Genomic DNA, 22,331 nt, shown 5'->3' on the forward strand with positions numbered 1-22,331 from the left:
AGAACATCAGACAGGATCATGTGGGAACATTCTGGAATTTATGTGATTTAGAGTGGCATAGACATGGTGGGTTTTATTATAGCCACCAGTTGAAATTAAAACCACTGATACCTGAAGTCCAATCTTTGGCCTTTTGGGAGCAGAGTTTTACTGTGTCAGCGTGGTGGAAATCAGCATTAAAGAATCCCTAAATGAATTATGATTCTGTTTAAGAGATGAAGACAGAAAAAATAAATGCGAATTCAGAACAATTTAGTGGTTTTTAAGTGTGTTCTGAACTCGCCAGTCTGACTCCTTACCAGGTATGCATGTCAGTGTGAGATGATATGTAAACACTCTATAGAGAACAGATTTTTTTTTTTTAATAACCTCCAAGCTGTGAATGAAAATTGTCAGTAGCTAGGGTTACAAAAATGTGATAGTTCTTATTTTCTTGATGCAAATAATTATTCAGAGAAATGAACAGCATAGAAGCAAGCTATAAGAACATTAGGAAATCTTCATTAGCTAATCTCTCCTGGAAATGACTTGCCACGAGTTACTGGAAGATATACAGTGGTTAGCAAGTATTGTTACTATCAGTACACTAATTACTCACACATTTCTTAACTGGATGCACTGCTTTATCTCTGAAGAAAGTGTGTTTGAGGTGAGTTTCTTTGCCACAGAAGGAGTAAATAAGTGGAAAGCTGAAGTCATAAAACTAATCCTTATTTGTCTTCTCAGCTATACTAACAAGAATTGCTGCTCCTTTCTTCCCTCCAGAAACATGATGGGCAATTTACTGTCATTCAGCTAGTGGGAATGTTGAGAGGAATTGCTGCTGGAATGAGATATTTGGCCGATATGGGATATGTACACAGGGATCTTGCAGCACGCAATATTCTTGTCAACAGCAACCTTGTTTGTAAAGTATCAGACTTTGGCCTTTCCAGAGTTATAGAAGATGATCCAGAGGCTGTCTACACTACAACCGTAAGATAAATCAATGGGTTTTAATAGTTTTGAGATATGGTTATTTAGAAGAAGTGTATCTTCTGGAGAGTACAGATAAGACAAATACATTAATTGAGGGGTGGTTTTAGCCTGTCAAAAGGAAGAATCTCTGCAGAAGTCTGTCTCCAATTAGGAGATAATATTTTTGTAAGAATATACGTTTTTATTTGACAAAGTTCTAAACATTTTGTATAGTATCTTCTTTATTCCATTTCTCATGATTTTCTGATTGAACAAATAAGGAAGTTTTACCCACAAAAATTTTAAACATCTAATTTACTATGAGTCAATTAAAATATTTGTAGGCTGTTACTATTTTTCAGGCTAGATTTTATCTCACCAAAGGGTTGACTAGCTGGAGGCTAGTCTGTGACAAAGCTCAACTCCTATATTTTCCCTTGCTTTTGGGTGGGACGCTTTTCTTAAATATGCATTCATCAGGCACACTATGCTCTTTATTCTTTTGGTGAGCCAGCTCCACTTTCCCACCCATGGGGCCTCCCTGTACCTGTTTTCCCATGCTGAGGGAAGGAGGGGCCCCTGGAATCTGCTCCGACAGGCACAGGGATCCAGGAAACCACACCGGTGTTCACAGCTGTCACTCCTGCCGTTGGGCTCTAAGTGGGATCCTGGCTTAAAAATGTCACACCAAGATTTCGGAGGAGCCATATGACAAGTCAGTGGGATTTACATGCACAGGTTGGGATTCCCCTCACCTAGCTTGAGCCAGCCAGGAATTAAATGGCTAGTGTAAATCAGGCATCTAAGCAGCCCTTTAAAATCAGTGGAGGGATAAGCACGCCCAGAGAAATTCATTCAACGTGGCTTATACAAGTATCTAAGTATCTATGTTCCAAGTGTTTTAAGATACTTAGTTTCCTAAGCACACCTTTGAAAATTCTGCAATCGGTCCACCACCATAGCACATCATGTAAGTGCTGCTCTTGATGTTGATGGAAATAATTATAAATGCATTCTATGGAAGAAGATATGAAAATTCCATGGGTGAAAAAGAGAAATTTCTTCCTTTTTTTTTTTTTTTTTTATTTTTTTATTGTTTTGTTCATAGGGTGGAAAAATTCCAGTGAGATGGACAGCTCCAGAGGCCATTCAGTACCGCAAATTTACATCAGCCAGTGATGTGTGGAGTTACGGAATAGTTATGTGGGAAGTAATGTCTTATGGAGAACGGCCTTACTGGGACATGTCAAATCAAGATGTAGGTTTGTCTGTTCGTGAGCGTGCGTGTGTGTTAGTAAAACATAAATTACATCTTGTGAACACATACATATCTATTTCAGTATAAATGCATAAAATGTTGGGTTAGAAATAAGACTTATCAAAGTACTGGGTGGTTGTCACAAAATGAAAAAGTTACAGAGCTTTCACTTTTTACCAAAATCAAAATCTTTTTTTTTGCCACATGGATACTGTAGGTTTCTGACCTAAGTATCAATTAAAACTGGAACATCAAAAATAGTAATATGGGGTCTTCACTTTACTGTGCTTAAGCATGTAAAGAATTGATTTTTTTCTAATAAAAAATAATTCTTAAGGTTTTTGACCTTAGGGCAATGATTAATCATTTGAAAAAAGTTGTTAAAAGTCTGAGTGGCAATTAATGACCTACTTTGGCTTTTTCAAATTAATCATGCTGATTTAAAAGTACCCTTGTTTGCATAAAATATGATCCAGAGCAACAGGTCAGCAGTAATAGAACAGATGGGTGTTAATCTTGACTTCTGACAGGAGTATCTATTGATATAGAAATTACACAGGAAAAAGCTTTTCACAGGTGTGAAAGATATCAGAAAGAGTCTCATTTAAAGTTCTTCAGGTGGGAGCTTGAGTGGTTTTTTTAATTGTTATTTTAATTTTTGATTGAATGATCAACATCAAAGTTGAAAAAAAAAAAGATAAAAGTGTAGATGATGAGTCAGTTTGGCACAGTGCAAAGTTGTTAATATTTGACAGGTCTCAGTGTCAAAGATTTCATGGACTGTCAAAATATGGGCAAACAAGTCCTTGGGGCAGAGAAAGAGAAATATTTACATTCCCCAGACACCCAGTAGAGTTTCATTTCTTTTGACACCTTCCTTCTGTACTAGATTCAAACATAAAAGAAGTCTGACAGGAATATAAGATGCCTCAAAGGCAAACCTTACCTATCTTACAGGGAACAATAAGGAAAAACTTTTAAATAGAGGAGAAATTTTGATATCTTTATACTCCTTATTAGATTTTGAAAAGTATTCCTCCTATTGAAAACTGCATGTAAAGCACGAGTGAGCCTCTTTCAAAAAGCTACTTGCCACTTCTTACAGTTTTATCCCTTTTTAGCATCTTTCATTATAATCTTCAATACCACAGTAAAAAGATACATCAATTGCTTGGTAAAATAATTCCAAATATTCTTGTGTGTTGTGATCTTCAGGCATGTTCTCCCATACCATATACACATCCTACCAATCCCTAGATATTCTATGATGCAAAAATTTAGAATCATCTAATGATTTGTTATTTATTCTCCTTCAAAGTCACCAGTTGAAGTATTTAATGGTAATGAAAAATTCTAAATGCGTTCTTCTAATTTTGCACTCAGCTTTTATATAAGTGTGTCATTTTGCCTAAAAGTGGATGTGGGTGTAGTCATAGAGCAGACCAGATCTCCTAAATAATAGGCCTCCCTGACTTTGGATCTTTAGATAGCCTTTCTTTAATCCTGCCCTTCCTCCTTTAAGTCATTGCTTTAGACTGATGGAGGATACACATTTGCATTGTGAACTCTTTTCAAGCGAAACCCTCCTTTTAGCAACGACCTAGGGCTAGGGTGCACCAAAAGAACACTCATCCTACAAGGTCCCTGCAGAGGCACAGCAGGCTGAGCACAGATGATAGACAGAGGTCCCAACTTCCCTGAGCAGTGGGCTCACCTCAGCTTAATCCTTGCTAGTAACAGTAGCCCTCAAACCCCCATTCCCCTATTAGACTGCTAATGTTCTTGCTCCCATTTTGTTTCTGACCTCAGTGCAGATTAGAAAAGGGCAATGCTATACTTCTGGATTTTTTGCCATTATTATAATCATTAATTTGTGTTATTGTTGTATGACAATAGTCAGAGTTACAACATTACATTGTCCAGTTACCCATATTTAATACTGCCTTGTAGGCATTTAGTATACAATGTAACCAGACCTGGTCCTCCTCTATCTTGCTTTACATCCTCAGATAGCCTGCTTATGGTAAAAGCATAGTCTTAACAGTATTCCCTTTTACTCTTTTTGCAGCAAAAGCAGAATTTCAAAAAAAAATTGTGGGAAGTGTAGATAATATAAATCTATTATATTAGTGAGAACTCCAGCTGTTTTCTCTTTGTAGGTTTGCTCATTAAAAAAAAAAAATAATCTATTTCATTGTCTTTGAGTACTGATGTTTTGACCCCCACCTCCTCCTTTCTTAGCAGAGTGGACACTTGTCGTACTTATCAATATTTTAGAATATTTTTTCAATGTTTTGGACATTGACAGCAATTCCATCCATCTCTAGCTGACTCATTATTTCATATTTCCCGGTTTCACCCTTCTTGCTCAGAATACACATCAGAGAAGCTGATTCTGAAGTATCACCAAAGCCTTTCAAAAACAACATCATCTTGATTCCCAGTTCTCTTCAGGTTTCTCTGCAATTCGTAGTGAATGGGGAAAAGTTCTGTTCTGATCCCTTCATTCATGTTTTCTCTCTCCCTTGCATTCTTGGATAGAGTCTTTATGTAGATAGTTTGCCAGTTCTAAGGGTATTAGATCTTTTGGTGGTTGCACCATTGTTGCTGGCACAGCCACTGGCATCTACTTTTTAATTTCTCATGGGTGATCTCTGTCTTCTGTCCTCTTAAGCAGCTACTTCATTTGTAGTAAATCATATGTAGCATGCTCAAAGTGTTTAATACCTTTTGCCATTTAGAGGGTTCAGAATTCTGCATTACTTTTCACAGCACAGCAATTGTCCTGTACACACTGTAGATTACTTTTCACTTTCATTCCACTACTACTTCTAAGCATAAGGAGCTGTTCTTTGTTTTTCACTTTCATTCCACTACTACTTCTAAGCATAAGGAGCTGTTCTTATCTTTTTCCTCTTAATACAGCTCTAAAGGATCTTACATTTTACTTTTAATGTTTTCTTTACTGTTCTGTTCTTTACTGCTCTGTTCTTTACTTTACTGTTCTTTACTGCTCTGTTCTTCCAATTTCCCTGTTCTTCTGCAGAAAACCTCTCTCCACACCCTCTCTGACAGACAACTTCAACGTTTGTAAAAGGTCACTGCACTCATTCTTCAAGGTATGGATGTTTCTGCAAGAACTGAATACTTCTCAGTCATTTTTGAGCTGTAGGACAGTACTGTCATTCTAAAAGTTCAGAGAGAAAGCTGAGGCTTAGGGAGATGAGGCAACTTCCCTGAGGTCAGAAGGACATTCTGTGACACAAAACTGCAGTCAGTGCCTTACCACTGGGCTATGCCTTCTTTTTTCACAAAATTTCTTTTATGCAAAAGGTTTTGATACAAAACCTGGCTGGATTTCAGCCAGCTTTTTGAAGGTCATTCTGTATTGTCTGCAGTTCTGTCTGCTTTGCAGTCCACTACTTCTGCATTTTCTCACGCAACCTACAGAGTATTTTCTTTCAGAGATTATTATTTTTACTAAAACCTGGATATTCACCAACTTTGTTTATCATACCAGATCTACATCCCACAACTGCATCTAGAAGTACTTCTGATCTTGCTTTCTATACAAAATGAGGGAGAAGACAGTCCTATGCACTCCCCTTCAGGAACAAGCACCCTTCCTTAGCAATTCTAATGCTGCTGTGTCAATCAATGTCAGTATACTTGAAATCCCCCATGAACAGTGTTTTAGCCCTTTTTCACTAGCTTTTCTTATCTGCCTTGCTTCCTGATGTGCTTTTTTTTATTCTGCCCTCAAGGTTTACAGCAGTGTGCTGTGATTTTACTTTATCCATTTTTATTTTTTACTTAAATCCAAATGGACTTGGCTAAGGAAGTCAACGGGTGGGTGTAATTCTTGGTTCAGACATTTATGTTGTCCTTTGATCATATCATCATCTAGCAGCATCTCTTAATAAATCTAACTTTCTGTGATATATTAAAATAACATTTACCCAGGTCTTTCTCTCTCACATGACACAGTTCTGCTGCTTTATCATTAATATAAAATGGCTAGACATAGAATACAACTTTTTTCCCTAGCAGTTTCTATCTGCTAAACATTTTTCTTGGATCCTTTTATAATACCTTCAGGCTTCTTGTATTTTATATGTGCATGCACAGATATCCATCCATTTAAAAGTCAGTTGCTTCTACCACACACTCTTTCATAAAAACCTTGGGGCTAGTAATAATGCTTTCTGAAATAACTCAATTTATCAATCTATCTGCTGCTCCCTCAGTGAATTTAATTGTTGTTTCCTGCTACTCACTTGTCTAGATAATATAGCTATGTTCTGCACATATAGAACAATATGCTTAATAAGCCCAAAGATGAAGCTGGGGAAATTATTTAAAAACCTGAAGGCTAGTGTCAAAACAACAGACTCACATTTTTGCAACACCAATGGCAAATTTTAGTTTATTGATTATTTTATTTTATTTTATTTTATTTTATTTTATTTTATTTTATTTTATTTTTTCTTACATATTTGAACTGGGTAGCAACACATATTCTTTAAATTACTGTTGATGAAAAATGATTAACTATTTTGGCTACTAGGTTATAAAAGCAATCGAAGAAGGCTATCGCTTGCCAGCACCCATGGATTGCCCAGCAGGACTGCACCAGCTGATGCTGGATTGTTGGCAGAAGGAACGCGGTGAAAGGCCAAAGTTTGAGCAGATAGTTGGCATTCTGGACAAAATGATTAGAAATCCAAACAGCTTGAAAACCCCACTGGGAACCTGTAGCAGGTAAGAAAAGCTTTAGTGTGTGTTCTTATGATGGTGCACATGGCTGGGCTCTGGATGTTCTGCTTGGTGGCTGGTTCCAGTTCACACTTACTTCATCTGTCTTTCAGTTCTTCCTTCTTTCTGTTCCCTGTTCTTCTCTTCCCTCATTTGCCCTTCTTTTTTACCATGCAAAACAAAGCCAAAAAAGGACTTTCTTAGAAAAAAAAACAACCAAAATAAAGTAAATATTGCGGAACTAACACATTTCTCAGTAAACTACTGCCTGCTCATCACTCTTTCCGCACTCTCACCACTAGTCTGTGTTTTCCTTGTTTCTTAAAATCATAAATTCTGGAGGGCAAGGATCATTGCCTATTGTATGTTTATATGATGCATCCCTTGCCCTAGGAACTGCTACAGTAGAAATAGTAATTAACAATACTCATGCTTGGCCAATGTACCTTGACATGCTACACTCTAGATTTTTATCTTTCATTTTCTGGCTTTAACTCCTTTCAGTAATTGCATCTCATTGTATTTCATGATGTAGTTTTTAATGGCTTCTTCATAAATTTCAGGTGAATTATTTAATCATGGTAATCTTTTGATCTGCTAGCTAGCCCACTGTACTAGGGAATCAACTGGCCTATGTTCTGCTCCTGATTCTTCTACTGACTGATTTGCTGTGTGACCTTAAGACTTTGTGTCTCTGCTCTTCCCTTGTCTTTGTTTTGTCCCATCCAATTGAAAAATGGGAGTAGCTACTAATATATTTTCTAAGATGCATAAAAGAATAGCATCTTTATTTTACTCAGCAACATAGAGACAGCTGCTGTCATGCTAGGTAATAAGGTTGATTTCCTATTGGTAACAGTAGTCCATTAGGCTGGTTTTGCTCACTCTGACCTTTCATCTTTTATGTGAATAAGCTTAGGAAGTACATATTGTGAGCTACAGAGCAGTCAAGAACTAGTCACAGAATAATCTAAACTGTTTATAAAGGCCTATTACTTTCTACTCTTGACATTTTTAATACCCAAAAAACTTATTTGACTCTCACCTTGCTAAATACTCCCTGATGTTTTACTCTCTTTGGAAACAACTTACTTTCCTTTTTCCTTCTCCATAGACCAATTAGCCCTCTTCTGGACCAGAACACTCCCGATTTTACCACTTTCTGCTCCGTAGGCGAATGGTTACAAGCTATTAAGATGGAAAGATATAAGGATAATTTCACAGCAGCAGGCTACAACTCTCTTGAATCAGTTGCCAGGATGACTATTGAGTAAGTTAGTACTGGGCATGTTTAACTTGCATTTAGGGAATTTCTAGATACAATAATACCCAATGTTCTACTCTAAAACTTTACCCTGAGTACAAACATTGTACTTGGAGTCAAGCTAGCCATTTTAGCAGCTGATGATGTTGTATTAGAGCATCTCATGAAAGGGCAAGTACCCTGCTACCTCTGTGTGGCATCACTTTTTTCCCTGCTTTTCAGACCAATTGAAATAACACGAAGGGACTAGAATTTGAGGGAGAATGTGACCCCTTCCAAAGTATGTGTATATAGAAAAATAACCACTTTGCCTCCACCACCTAATTGGTATCTTTTTCTCGATGTGCTCTGAGAAGATGTGGAATTTTCTTCCAATTGGCCAAGGGCTGTCTGTGTCCTGCAGGACAAGACTTTGTATCAGGATAAGTCTGTAGAAGCAAAACAATTTTCTGAAGGCAGACATGGCCTGTATCAGTACTGTCATCTTAAAACAGGTCTTCTTGGCACCCTGCAAACAACTTTCTTGTCCTGGTGGTTGCCAAACACATGTAATTCCTCTTAGAGAGCAGTGGGTTTCTAAAAAAGTTTCTAATCCAATAATCTCAAGATTTCAACCCTATTCTTATCTGCCTGGTGTCACCAGGGGTCTCAGCCTATAGCTTGGGAACTGTTGTCAGAGTCCACAAGCTTCTAGCATTAGTAGGGGTGGAGTTGAAACTGCTGCTCCTCATTCATTTGCATGATGGGTATGTGTCAATATGGAGAGGCATCTAGGCATCTCTTTAGGAAACACACTATGATCCCCAAAATCTTGTATTTATACATAACTTGGTCCTGAAAACCACCCGAAGTATTTTACAAGAGAAGTGTCCTTGTCTTCGGGTGTCCTTAAAAGACACGCTACAAGATTATCATAACGTAAAACATACTGACCTCCTTCTCAGATGTGGAGACCCGCACAGTGTAATTGCATGACAGCTGTCATGTAATTGCACTCGTCGCTGAGAGGTTGAACAGTGCCTCTATGAACTTCCCAGGACTGAGGTGAGGTCACGGCGTAGCTTCCATGCCAGACCCCTGTAGTCCAAACCACTGCGTAGCTTTGACTCACGGTTGAATACCATACAATAGCAGTCTAAGATGAAAAATTAACAATGTACGCATTTATCTTCCCCAGGGATGTGATGAGTTTAGGGATCACGTTGGTTGGTCATCAAAAGAAAATCATGAGCAGCATTCAGACTATGAGAGCACAAATGCTACATTTACACGGCACTGGCATCCAAGTGTGATAGACATTTCTCCCTTATGAGGGAGGTGACAGACTGAGAGAACAGCACTGGCCTTCAGTATATATGAAGTGCTGCTAGAAGACACTTGATTTCCTGGGTCCTTCCTGCAGTGAATAGAAGAGCTACAAGAAGCACCTACAGACTTGAACTCCTAAGTGCCACCAGAATTTATGAAAAGGGAATTAGGATCCACCAGTGGTGGCAAGGAAAACAGCAGTGACAATAAACAAAGTACTACCTGAATAAACATACAAACACCTTGAGCTCTCTAACCTCCTTTTTATCTAATAGACTTTTTAAATGTACATAAAAATTTAAAAAAGAATATATTTGTCAGATAAAATCATGATATTATTGTTGAATTCAACAAAATATTTTCCTTAAATCTGTGATTTCTGAATCTTTTTTTAATCATTTGTGTTTATTCTTCATAAAGACTTTCTTTTAGTATGATGTTTATATCTTTGGACCTTTTTAGTGCTAATTCAATGACACATTACTACACTGGGTACCTCTGAAGAATTATTTGAGTTCCTAGAGATTTAAGAAGCATGACCAAGCAATGTATATCTATCTGAACTTTGGTATCCCTTTGTGCCATTTCCTTTTGTTAAATCAACACCGTATTGACGTGGCTAGCTAATTGGCAGGGAGTCAGGAAAATGCAAGTTGCCAAGAGCTCTGATATTTTTTAAAGAATTTTTTAAGGTTATACATATACTATCTTTTAAAAGAAAATAAAAGAGAAAAAAAAAAGTAAGAAAAAGAAAAGCAATAATGACCCCTAAGTAGTTCTAGGCACTTTTAGCAAATGGTTTGCAAGATGATTTTAATGGACTAGAGTTAAACTGAGATATAGTCTAAGATGTAGATCTACAACTGTAAACCTGCTGAGACGCAGCATTGAATGGACAAGTGATTGTAGGAGTGTCTCAGAGTATGGGTGCAGTTCTCCAGTGTTATCTAAACCATTTAATCTGAGCACATCACTTTTTTTTTCAGTACTCTGCATTAGCAAATCTAAGAGAAATAGCTGGTGTATATTTTCTATGAGTTTAAGCTGTATGCAGTCCAGCTGTCAGAATAAGGACATAGCTTTTATATGAGAACTGTAGAGCATGAGACAAGGGGCAGTTCAAAATTTTCAATTTTTTTACAAGCTTTTGCTGCTCTGAATGAACATGCGTGTGTGTGGTCACACAGACACAACAGTCATTCACCAGGAACAGAGATGCAAAGGTAGTTGCTCAATGGAATATCTTTTTACACCATTTACTTATATATAAATTTTGTTTGATAAAAATGTTTAATTACCATAAGCAATAATGAACTGAGTCTTTACAGATATTGCAAGAATGTACATGAACCAGAGAGAAATGCTTTAAAAAAAAAATCTGAAAATTGTGAACTACCCCAGCAATGAAATGCTGTACTTCCAAAGAGAATTGGGCTGCTTCTATTGATTTTGATAGAGAAAGATCCCAGGGATCAGTCATAAATTGGTCTGGTTTGATAATGTGGGCATCCACACAAAAAAAATAAAAAACAAAACAAAAACCTTGTAAATGTTCCTTTGTAAAACTTGTAAATTTTATTTATACTGTCTTGTTTTGTACACACATTTATGTGTAGTGAGCTCTGAATACATTGAAAATGCACTATATTTTTCTATTTTACTTGCAGAGCATCACAAACAAACATGTATATTCAGTGCTACATAATGTGTTTTCCCACATTTAGGACCAAAGATAGTTATCAAAAACTTAAATGCATCCTTTTTCCCCCCCCTCCTTTTTTTCTCCCCCTTTTTAGATCACTGTACAGTGTTATATTTGTCATTTTATTTATTTGTTTCACTAGAAAAATCAGTTTGGTTATACTAATTTTTTGTCCCTACCCACCTTTGTTGAAGAAAATCTGTAAAAAGCTTTTAACTAGCATAATCCCAATACATAGACACTTCCATTTGTAATCTTTGTAATAGACTGTAAATATATTTTTGGAACTATAATGCAATGTGCATAAGGGTTATTTTTCAGTGTCCATATATGATTGTTTATACAATTCACAGCACTTTACAGTCATGCTGAGAAGCCTAATTTATTGCCTGGATTTGGGCAGAGTAAGAAAAAATGGTGACTATTCTTATTTCATATTAGATTGTCATTCAGTAGTAACGGAGTTATTTTCACGTACACAGCTCAAGCTGTTTTTTTAACTATTAAAATTAAATTTCTAAAAAATCTGTAGGAGTAAGACGCAGAGTAGACTGCACGCCCAATATTGGAATTAGTGCACAGAAGCACTCGGCCAAGGCACTTAAAGTAGCTATTAGAACACAATTAAAAAATACACAATTGATAAACATCCATTTTGTGTTATAACAAATGCTAAAACCTCACTACTGGGGTGAGCATCTGTGGGCAGCTGAGCAGGGTGCTTGACAGTCTTGTTGCTGCTTTAGGCACCGAGCTAGGAATTTAGGAGTCTTTAAGTTCAGGCACCTGCTTCCTTATAAATCTCAGCTACTGTTTCTAAGGGCTTGGTCATCAAAGGTGCGATGCAGCAATGCTGGTATTGCTGAGAATCTACAAACCCTAAATGCAAAATAATTGAGGCCAGGCTTCACCTTTAGGACTTGTTCAATATTCTGAAGCACAGAGGCCTCGAAGCATGTGTGGTGATTTGGGCTCACGCATGTACAAGTGAGGGCCCTAATGGTATTTCTTCCTTAATTTTCCTGGTTTGATTTAAGCCATCTTCTTTGAATAGTAAATATATTTTAGCATTCATCTATATACCTTGACTGCCTTAATGTTGCCACAGATTTTTACACATTTGAAAGTGGTAGAGTAGACCCAGAAAGCACAATCGCGATCAGCCGCAATCAATCAGATAACTTATCTACATGTTCAGATCATTACTGCAATTTAGAGCACATGCATGTAAATGGATTTGTAACTGGTAGAGCAGCAAAATATTGACATCGGTTGCAGTTCCCCAGGTTTCAGAAAACACAGTCCAGGGTAAGAAGAAAAAAGTGCCAGAGAAAATTGATGTTCATGGGAGGAACTGAAGAAAAAGTTGGGTCACAGGGAGAATGAAAGGCTAAATGATGAAAAAAAAAAATCAGTTCTGGCTTTATTTCAAAGAATTTGGACATTACACATTGTTAATGACAGATTATCAGGCTGTCAGTGAGACTCATATTTCTTGACTTTATTCATCTGCAAGCATCTAGAAGAGAGATGCCTAAAAAAAAGCAGGATGAATCTCCCTCTGGGAATGTTTATCTCCATTAGATGTAGAGGGAAGCCAGATGATTAGCTTAAATTAGGTGTCTAATATCTATATAGTTAAAGTTAGGTAAAGTGATTCCTACCCTATCTGTCCTTGGCTGCTACAGTTTTCCTTGTAAGCCAAGTGTCATAGAAAGGCAGCTCCTCCACCACTGGTATATCCCAGAATGTATTTAAACTGGGCTTTATTACAGAGAGAGGTGATTTTTTATTATTATTACTCTTCAGAGACTTGTAACAGGCCATCCAAATGCTTTTTGTATGTGGATATCAATTCTTGAAATTTTTTGTGATTGTTCTGAGGAAGACCCGCCTAGTAAATTACACTTATTTAATATTTTAAATAATCAGAAATATTTACTGACATACTGCTTTAGTCCAGAGGTTATGTGATCAGATATGATAGTTGCTGTTTGCAAAACCATGTTTATCTAAAGCCTTGTCATGTAAAATCTCCAGGAGGCAAAGATGCTTAAATGTATCTCAAATTGAATGTTGCCCTTAATATCTCAATAATTGAGCTCTGTCTGTATTATTTTCAATTTAAAATGAGGTTTTTTATATTTGTTTAAGCTTGAATTATCTGGCATCCACTGAGGGAGTTTGAAAAAGTGATTTTAAATTAAATTTGCTTTTTTTCCACTAATAGTAATATACGATGAATAGTTTCCACTGTTTTGAATGTTAAAAATCTATTGCTTTAATGTGGGGGATGAATGGGGTTTATTTTTGTTTTGTTGTTGGTATTTTTTTACATTTATTCGTTAGTAGTTGAAATAAAAAAAATAATAATTTGTCCTTAACTTTCTAAGTAATTCATGTATAGCAATTTTGAGAGTGATTTAAATTCCATGACTTTTGGGTTACTGCTGGGAGGGTGATCATGTCACTACAGCCATAATTCCAGGCGATGCAGAAAAACCTTACCACAAGGGCAGGTTCAGCCAACATTCTGTTGCCCAGTAATGATATGAAGCAGTTCACTGGCTGTGTGAAAGGAGTGAAGGGCAACTCGGTCAAAAAATGGTCATTTCACCTTTTAAAACTATGTTTGCGACATGTTAGAGCTAAAACATCCTTAATTCATTGCTTCCCTGCATGTGGTTTAAAATTGATGTTCTCATGATATGCATTTGGTCTTTGGTGGATTTGGTTTGTTGGTTGGGCTGTTTCTCTTACTCTTTTTTTTTTTTTTTTTAACAAGTGACATTTGAGGTTCTCATGGAAGAGAACAGATCCCATACAGAATGACAAGCGCTGTTTTAGTAAAGTGTAATACAAATTCTTGCCCAAGAGCCATTCTGGCAGCAGGTGCTGCAGGGGTATTCAGAGAGCTGGTGCTATGATTTGCTGAGCAACTATCACAACAGGTTTTCTCCATCTTCAGGCCCTGTTAGGATTGTACTTCTGATCAATTAACTGATATATGGAAACAGGTTGATTTTTTTCCCCACTAACTTGTAATGGACCTACATTTGGTAGATTTGACATTTCTGAGACTACTCAAAAGCCTTAGTCTAAAACAAATGTTTCAAACGTAGCCAACAATTACTTTTAAACAGAGATATTTACTGTTTGCATAGTGCAGCCCTCTATTTACTAGGAAATAGGCAGTTCTGCAATTAAAGTTCCTGCAAAAATTGGTTGGGGAGGGAATACAATGGTTTAGGGAAAAAAAAAAGAAAAACCTCATCTAACAAATGGCCTCTGAAACCCAAAGTATAACAGGGCTTCCTATTTTTGTAACACATTCCATATAGGTATTTGAAAAATATAAAAGATTAAACCACAGGCATACAAACTGCAATATTCTGATGAAAGAGTTGTGGCAGAATACAAGCTAATTTTGTGAGAGTTCTTCCTCTGGATTTGTTTTTTTTGAGACTTTTAAGTTACAATAATTGACACATGCATTTAAAGCCAAATCTGTTGGGACAGGCCAAGGGATAAAATTTTTGTGTCTATAATATCCGTGAAATTCTCAGATCACTTTCAGGATGGGTAAGGGTTAGGCAGTTTGAAAGTGAAAGGAGTGATGTGTACACCCTGTAGGTTACATCCAACAAGGTTATGAAAGGTTGAAAATTATGGAGGAAAACCCTCGCTTTGGTACATGGTGAGAAGTCAGAAGATGGGAGGGAGTGGAAAGAGAGTTATGAAGTCATTCACAGTGTCTGAGTCTAAGTTGTAGGGATCCACAAGACATTTCTGGCAGGGGAGTTAAGGAGTGTGTAGATTTTTTAAGTAAAGAGACACTGTTAATATAATATACCTAATAATGTAGTGTGGAGTGGTTTCAGTACTCTGATTTTTCCTCGGGCCAGATTGGAATTTGTCAAAGAGACTAAATTGAGACAGATGGGAAAGCAACTGGTAATACACAACTCATTCAAGCAGACTTGAAATCGAGACATGAAAGGAGAATTTTACAATAAAAGCCTGAAAATAAGACATGAACTGTGATGGTATTTACTCTCAGATGATTTTAGAGTAGCTCTCTTTAAGTCTTGTATAATGATAGCAGATTTTAGCACTTATACCATACAAATTGGGTGAAATTAATGTCTAATTAGAGTGACCAAAAAAAGAACCACAAGTTAAAAAATAACTGATGTCTTGATAGACTATGAAAAAAGATGTGATACAGCCAGGCGAAACTTGTGTAGCCAGCCAAATGAATCTTGGACAAAACAAGACATAATGCCTGGTGCCAGAAGAGCTAAATCAGGAATAGAAAATCTATTCATCCATGGACCAAGGCTTCTGCATTTAATTGAACCAAATAACCAATTGTAGAGCTGTGCTGCTAATAATAATTAATAATAAAAAACTACAACTTAGAGGTCATCTGATGAATCATAACATGGCTAACACTGAAAAACACACAGAGTGCTTTGAGCCATAGCTATGCCCAAAGACACGTATGCTACTGGTATTAGAGTTCCGTGACTCTGAGTATGTCACGTCATTTATAAGCTGGAGACATTACAGCCCCGAGCCCATATCTAAAGCCGTCCTCTTTTGTGCTAAAACAAAACAGAAGGAATAAAGAGAATCTGTAGGATCGATCAAGTGCAATAGAAATTATCTTGTGATTATATTGCCCAGAGATGTAGAGTCTCCCTCACTGCAGATATTCAAGAACCAATTGGATGCAATCCTGTTCTGCGTGCTCTAGGATGACCCTGCTTGAGCAGTGAGGTTGGACCAGATGACCCCCTGTGGTCCCTTCCAGCCTGACCCATTCTGTGATTACTTCCTTAGAATTATGAAGAAAACTATGAATTTACATTAAGGAACAAACTTCCTGATCCAAAGATACTGTCTCATTGAGAAGAAAAATCATCCATTTTTTTACTCAAACATTCAAACCTGGCTTGCAGAGGATAGACTGAATGATAGATAGATAGATAGATAGATAGATAGATAGATAGATAGATAATAGGATGTATCCACATTGATCCCTCTCATTTCATGTCTGTAGAAACATTACTCAGGCAATTTCTTGACTGTTGTTCAACCTGTGTTACTATGCTAACTTCCACTGGCTTCCTGAAGGGCTGCATGTTCATTTTAACATGTCTGCTGTAAAATGTTTTCGTTTCCTTTTCTCAGGGACAAACAGCCTATGCCAAGAACACATGTGAAGCTTTAAAGCAAGAAGGTGCAGGAATCTCAGATTTGTTCTCTCCAGCATGTTCTTTTTAGTCATAACTTAAATGTGTTATTCCTCTGATGTTTCACATAGTACATTGCATGAGAAATCTGATTTGCCTGGAAGAAACTTAGTAAAATCACCCAGATACCTCCTGAAGGCCACTCAAAAAATGGTATTTTTTAAGTAACTGGGTGATTAGGATTTTGTTCAGAAAGTGAGAGCTGCAGAGCTCTTGCCTTCAAGCCATTTCATTCCAGGTGTCTCTCCTGATTTGTTTACTGGAGGAGCCCGTAAGTCCTCCCTTCTATTAATCTATACAAAATAGCAGTGACTCCTTTGCCACTAGACAATATTTGTACCCTCATGGGCTGCTGGAGAAAAAGACAGGGTTAGATTAAAATCCAGGCCAATATGCCTACCTGAAGAAATTGGGCCAGCAAGGCACTGAGAGGTATTCCTAATGAGGATTCACCTTTAATATTACTGGGCCTTAACCACTTAGTGCTGTGGAGAAATGATTCATTGCGGTTGTGGAGGGAAAAGCTGCTCTTTACTACGTAGCTTCCCTACACCTCAGTCCATCCACTGCCGATAGCAGGAATGGAGGCAGGGCAGGAGAATAAAAAATAGCTTTCAGGCATTTCTTTGTAGTGCTCTTTTCAAGAGAAATAATTGTCTCAATGCCTACATTACCTAAATTTGTGCAAGAGGCAAATCCTCTTTTATGCCTTTTACTTGCTGGCAAAAGCATCCCAATTAGGCTGTGTGCTCTTTGTTGCAAGTCTCAGCCACAAGCTTCCTCCTATCCCATGAAACTGCCTTCCTCACAGCAGGATGACTCCCAGGCAGTACCTTTCTTGCAGTAGTTACTTGAGTGTCCCAACACCAAATTCCCTCTGCAGTTGTCCATGTTTTTTGCCTCGTGCAGAGCTGCCTTTGAGGGATATTTTCCCAGCCATGAGGTAGGAACCTATTTGTAGCACTATGCTCCACTTCAATTTCTCCCCAGCTGGCATCAGCAATTAATGCTTACCTAGCAGCACCCATGCTTCCCTGCAGGGTAAGCAGCAGATGATCTTGAGGAAGGAACAACAAAAGCAATGTCTATCTACAACCAAGAAACTACGAGTCAGGGAGACCACTCTTAAGTGCAGAAGTCATTAGTGTTGGTCAAAACAAATCAAAACAAACAAGAAAAAGAAGTGTGTTTCCAGTGGGGGGAATTGCCGAATACAGAATGTCAGGCTTACTTGGAGTGCCCAGTTAACACCAGTGTTACAATCTAATGGAGTGTATTTAAAATAATGTCAAAATCTTTCTGTTGGCAGTGGAATCTAAGGGGGAGCTGAATGGCAGAAAAAAACCCAAAACACCGGTGAAGGGATTATGTCAGGGAAGCAGGAGGAAAGAGTTACCTCCTCACAATGAATGGGGGGGAAAGTCTCTTCACATTCATACTGTTATAAACATTTCTTGTGGATTTTATGACATTAATATAGCTGGATTGTTGAAAATCATATGAAAACTAATGCTTGACCTGTGTTATCTACTTCTGAATTATTTGCTGAAAAAGCAAGAAGATATACCTTAGAAATATTACCTGCTTTCAGTATAGCAAAGTATCTTAATAATTATTGAAAAGGGAAGAAAAATCTGTATAAAGTAAGCCTTTAAAGTAGATAATATCATTTTTACACTTGTATATTTGTAATAGGATTGTGCAAAGTTGAATTTATCTTTTTTTTAACATCAGATTCTCTCAAGTTATTTAAATTTAAGATTACATATATATACACATACAGAATATATATATACACAGAAGCCAGATATCTTAGCAAAGACTTATGCATGTGCAAATGTGTCATTGAACCATTGTAGCATACAATTGCAAAACAGTATATTATATTTGGCAGTGCTTAGGCCTAAGTTCTATTGTGTTGTTGCTATTGTTTTTAATTTAAAGCACCTTTTGGTGACAGAAGTCCTTGTTCGCTAAGGTCAGTGAGCATTTCTAAGCAGTTGAATATGATGTAAATTGGTAGAAGCCGTTTGCTATAAGTATAAGGAAATATCTCACAGAGATCACATCCAGCTGTTACTGAGCTCAGTCTCTCTCCTTTATTAGCGTAAATGCCAGAACAAGACAACAGACTGACTCGCCTCATGCTTATTGATAGCTGAATCATGGTATCCATGGTTCAGGATGCTGATGGATGGACATGTAATACCTGTCTGGCATCCTTGTGGATAGGGCTCACCTTATTTTCCTGTGTTTTGATGAATGGCCTACTTTTCTGGAACTTGTGGAAATGTTACTTATCTCTTGGGTGAGAAAGGCATAGAAAGACTGACTCTACACTACTGGGCTGTAGGAAAGTATTACAAAAAGGCCAACATGATATTTTCAACCTTTAAAAAGGGTTGGTGTGGGATAGGAGAGACTCGTATATTGGTATTCATATGTTACCAGACACTTTGAGCTGCAGCTGCTTGCCTGGGAAAAGGTTGCTTAGGATAAGCCTAGTCCAAAATTACCTCCGAAGTTACTTCCCGTACTCTACAATCCCTTCCCTTCCTGATGCACCTTTCCTTTTCAGAAATCCCCTCCTTCCTCTGAAAATCTTGTTTATGACACTTCTGTGGGAATGAGGGGACTGTTTTTCTGAGTAAAATGTAGATTTTTCTTGGAAGACATTGAGTGGCCTTTTTTTCCCAGAAGAGCTAGTATCTCAGTCTGAGGGAACCACACTTTGCCAGATCATTCTGACACTGCTCAACTATTAGATAAAGTGCATGTGATCTCTTTGATCCTTCTTTACATGTATCTCCTGTTGAAAGGATGAATTTAGGGATCTAATTTCAGAGGTTAGGGGCTGTGAATCCCTGACGCATCCTGATTTAGTGTTGGGACACATGATAACTTACCCAGGACACTTGGAGAACTAGCTCTCATGGGGTTTCCTTTATGTGGAAGTTACAGTGTGGGTGGTAACTTTTACACATTTTCTCTCATTATTGATTTCAGATATGGCCTTGGCATGTACCAGAAACTGGATAAATTAGTGCTAAATCCAGCCATACAGATGTAGCAACCAAGAACTAAAGCCCTATCCTCACTTTAGAGACTTTATCTGCTTACTGTCTTTGGCTGCCCTTCAGTTTCTCCAAACCATTTTGAGTTTCCATCTCTTTCCAGGGAGATAGACCATCTAATTCAAATCTGGAATGATATGGGACAGCATGGCAGCTAGAAAGGAACCATTATGGTAATGAGTAGCTGGGTCCTAGAGTTGCAAGGAAATTATCTCATTGATTTGCCACATGTTGTACAGGGATCTTCATCTCCCATTTGTTGACACTTCATTCTTGTTTCATTCATGCTATTCCTGCACCTGGGCTCTGCTCTGGTGAAAGTGGTACTTGGGCAGTGAGAACTACTGGCAGCCCAGAGTAAAGCTGTGCCACAGTCCAGGGTGGCCCTGCACCCTATTTCATTAATCTCTTGATCTGGAGATCTTTGTTTTGGTGCTACCCAAAAAATATCAGGAGAGAGAAAGCCAATACAAATATAACTTGAGGTTTTAAATACCTATGCATCAAAGTGACATTTTTGACTACAATTTACCTTTAGCTTTGAATAAATTCACATGTCAATCATTTTTACTAATTCAAAGGCTTACTTGTCTTCAAAATACTAAAAGACCTATCAGAGTAAAAAAGTTCTTCCTTTTTGAAAAGATTTCTCCTCAGAGTGCCTTTTTGATGAATTCTTTTCTCATGCATTCCATTCATTACTAGGGCTTCAAAGGGCAGGTGCAAAAAAATCTAATAGAAATGAGATTTAGCTTAGTTAATACCTTCCCTTCATGTAAAATTAGTCCCTAGGACACTTTACAAGAGACAGAAGAAAACTTTCTGTTCCTCCATCAGATTGCTTCCTCTAGCTCTTCTTTTGTTTGTTAATACTCAGATATTATGACTATTAATAATATCAGATCCTCTTCCTCCTCAGTTTATCAGAAAACATCTTGCTCCCATTTTTTTCCAGTTTGGTGACAGAGATGTATGGCATGCAACGATGTGTTAATATCACTCTTCTTTGAATGAGTCTCTTCCCTTTGATTCACACTGTTAAATAATCTAATCCATGTGCTGGAATGACAGATACTACTTTGGAATCAGCTATAAGAATATTGGTTGTTATAGCAGGGGGACATTCCTCTCCTGGTTTATTTTTCTTTAGTACTAATGTTACATTGGCTTGTCTCAATGTCTCTAACAAATGGCTTTCTCCCAGGAATTTTCAGCTAATTTAGAGATTTCTAGCCATATGTAAAGTAATTTCCATTCAGTCCTGGCCTACATCCATTAGTGCTAAAGCTATATTGTTTAGAAATTTCATATGACTAGTCTGTCACTAAATGTACAGTAAAATCCACATCTTATTCTTTCCTTTTCTTTTTTTAAGCTCTGGGTTTGTTTTGTTGGTGATTTTTTAGCAGCACAAGTAACATAAACATTGTCTTCAGGTGCCTAATATCATATAATGACTGAGATAAGTTGAATTGTTTTATAAGATTCTTCAGCCATACTAAGAGCTTCTGATAATATTGGGATAAGGGAGAGTCTACTTTCATTATCTTACATGCTAGAATCTATCTACCTTGTGTATGCTTTTTTAATTAGGCAGAGTTAAATTGAACACACCCATCCCACCCTTGTCCTGCTTCTCTGTTTTAAACAGTTATTTACATCTTTTCCCGGTACTTGATTTTATACCCTAATCCCCATCTGAAAAACTCATTCATTTATTTCCTTTTTTTCCAATACTGAAATTGTCAAGTATAACCCTGTGGCTCATTGAGATCCAACGTGAAACACAACTACATTTCCTTCATGTTAGAAGTGTTTGCTTGAGAATTTTTGAGTTTATTGATGTTTACCTACCCAGTCAATGAGAATTTTTGTCAAATAGTGGTGTATACATGGCAATGAAAATGATAGTGTAATTTGCCTCTATTACTTCCTGATATCAGGATTCTGCTGCACTGCAAATTTCATATCTGTTGTTATTATTTGTTTGACAGAATCAAAAACATGCCAGGTGCTTTGCAAAACAGAGAACAAGAAAAATCCCTTTCCAGAAGAGATGACAGCCTGAATAGAAATGGCATAATGGCAGGAGACAAAGGAAGCAGAAGGGGGAAGCAAAACAAGAGTTATAACCATAAAATCATGAGATTGGTTTGGAGGCACAGTGAACGCTATGAGGCATTTTTTTAAAGCCCATAAGGACTGTAGTTGGGATTAGAGAATGGAAATGTAGAAAAGAATCATGGAAAGGAATGGAGAAGAAGGGAGGAACAGACTGGCAACAGGAGGAAGAGTAAACTGAGGTGTATGGGAGAGGCCAGAACACACATCTGACAAACTGAGGATTATGACTAATGACAAGAATGAAAGACCACATCTGAAGAGCATGATGATTTCAGGAGGATGGCGAAGCAGGACATGGCGATGCTGCTAGGGAGAGAAGAGCCCACAAAGCTGCCCTGGAAGCCTGCCCTGGAAGCTCCTCACACTAACATAACCCTGCTTCCCCATCTTCTTTCTAGCTCCCCTCTTATACATGAAATATGTATATAGAAGAGCAAAGGAGAAGGAGAAGCAGCTAAATAAACTTTTCCAAAGATCCTGCTGGGGAAGAAGTTTAAGCTGGGATGATACAGATTTACTCCTACTGATACTGCTCATGGTAGCAAGAGGCAGAGAGCATTCTGTTAGTCATACTCCTGCAGATGAATCTATGTGAGTCTTTGCCTCTGCTTACAAATAGGCCTTGTTGAGA

General features: G+C 37.5%; 1 protein-coding gene across 7 annotated transcripts in view; it reads left to right on the plus strand.

Annotated features, from left to right (window-relative positions):
• Positions 1-21,766, plus strand: part of EPHA7 (EPH receptor A7) — a 165,522-nt gene extending 143,756 nt beyond the window's left edge. For 4 of the 7 annotated variants that reach the window (XM_053937490.1, XM_053937491.1, XM_053937493.1 and 1 more), the window contains exons 13-17: positions 766-975; positions 2,066-2,215; positions 6,783-6,976; positions 8,085-8,240; positions 9,412-9,886. In XM_053937490.1, coding sequence (XP_053793465.1) covers positions 766-975; positions 2,066-2,215; positions 6,783-6,976; positions 8,085-8,240; positions 9,412-9,526 — 825 coding nt within the window. In that variant the 3' untranslated portion in view covers positions 9,527-9,886. Of the gene's footprint in view, positions 1-765; positions 976-2,065; positions 2,216-6,782; positions 6,977-8,084; positions 8,241-9,411; positions 9,887-21,570 lie in introns of those variants that run through there. The other 3 variants (XM_053937492.1, XM_053937496.1, XM_053937497.1) reach the window with 2 other exon arrangements.
• Positions 21,767-22,331: the final 565 nt, after the last annotated feature.

The sequence above is a fragment of the Vidua chalybeata genome, chromosome 3 (assembly GCF_026979565.1).
Source record: "Vidua chalybeata isolate OUT-0048 chromosome 3, bVidCha1 merged haplotype, whole genome shotgun sequence".
NCBI lineage: Eukaryota > Metazoa > Chordata > Aves > Passeriformes > Viduidae > Vidua > Vidua chalybeata.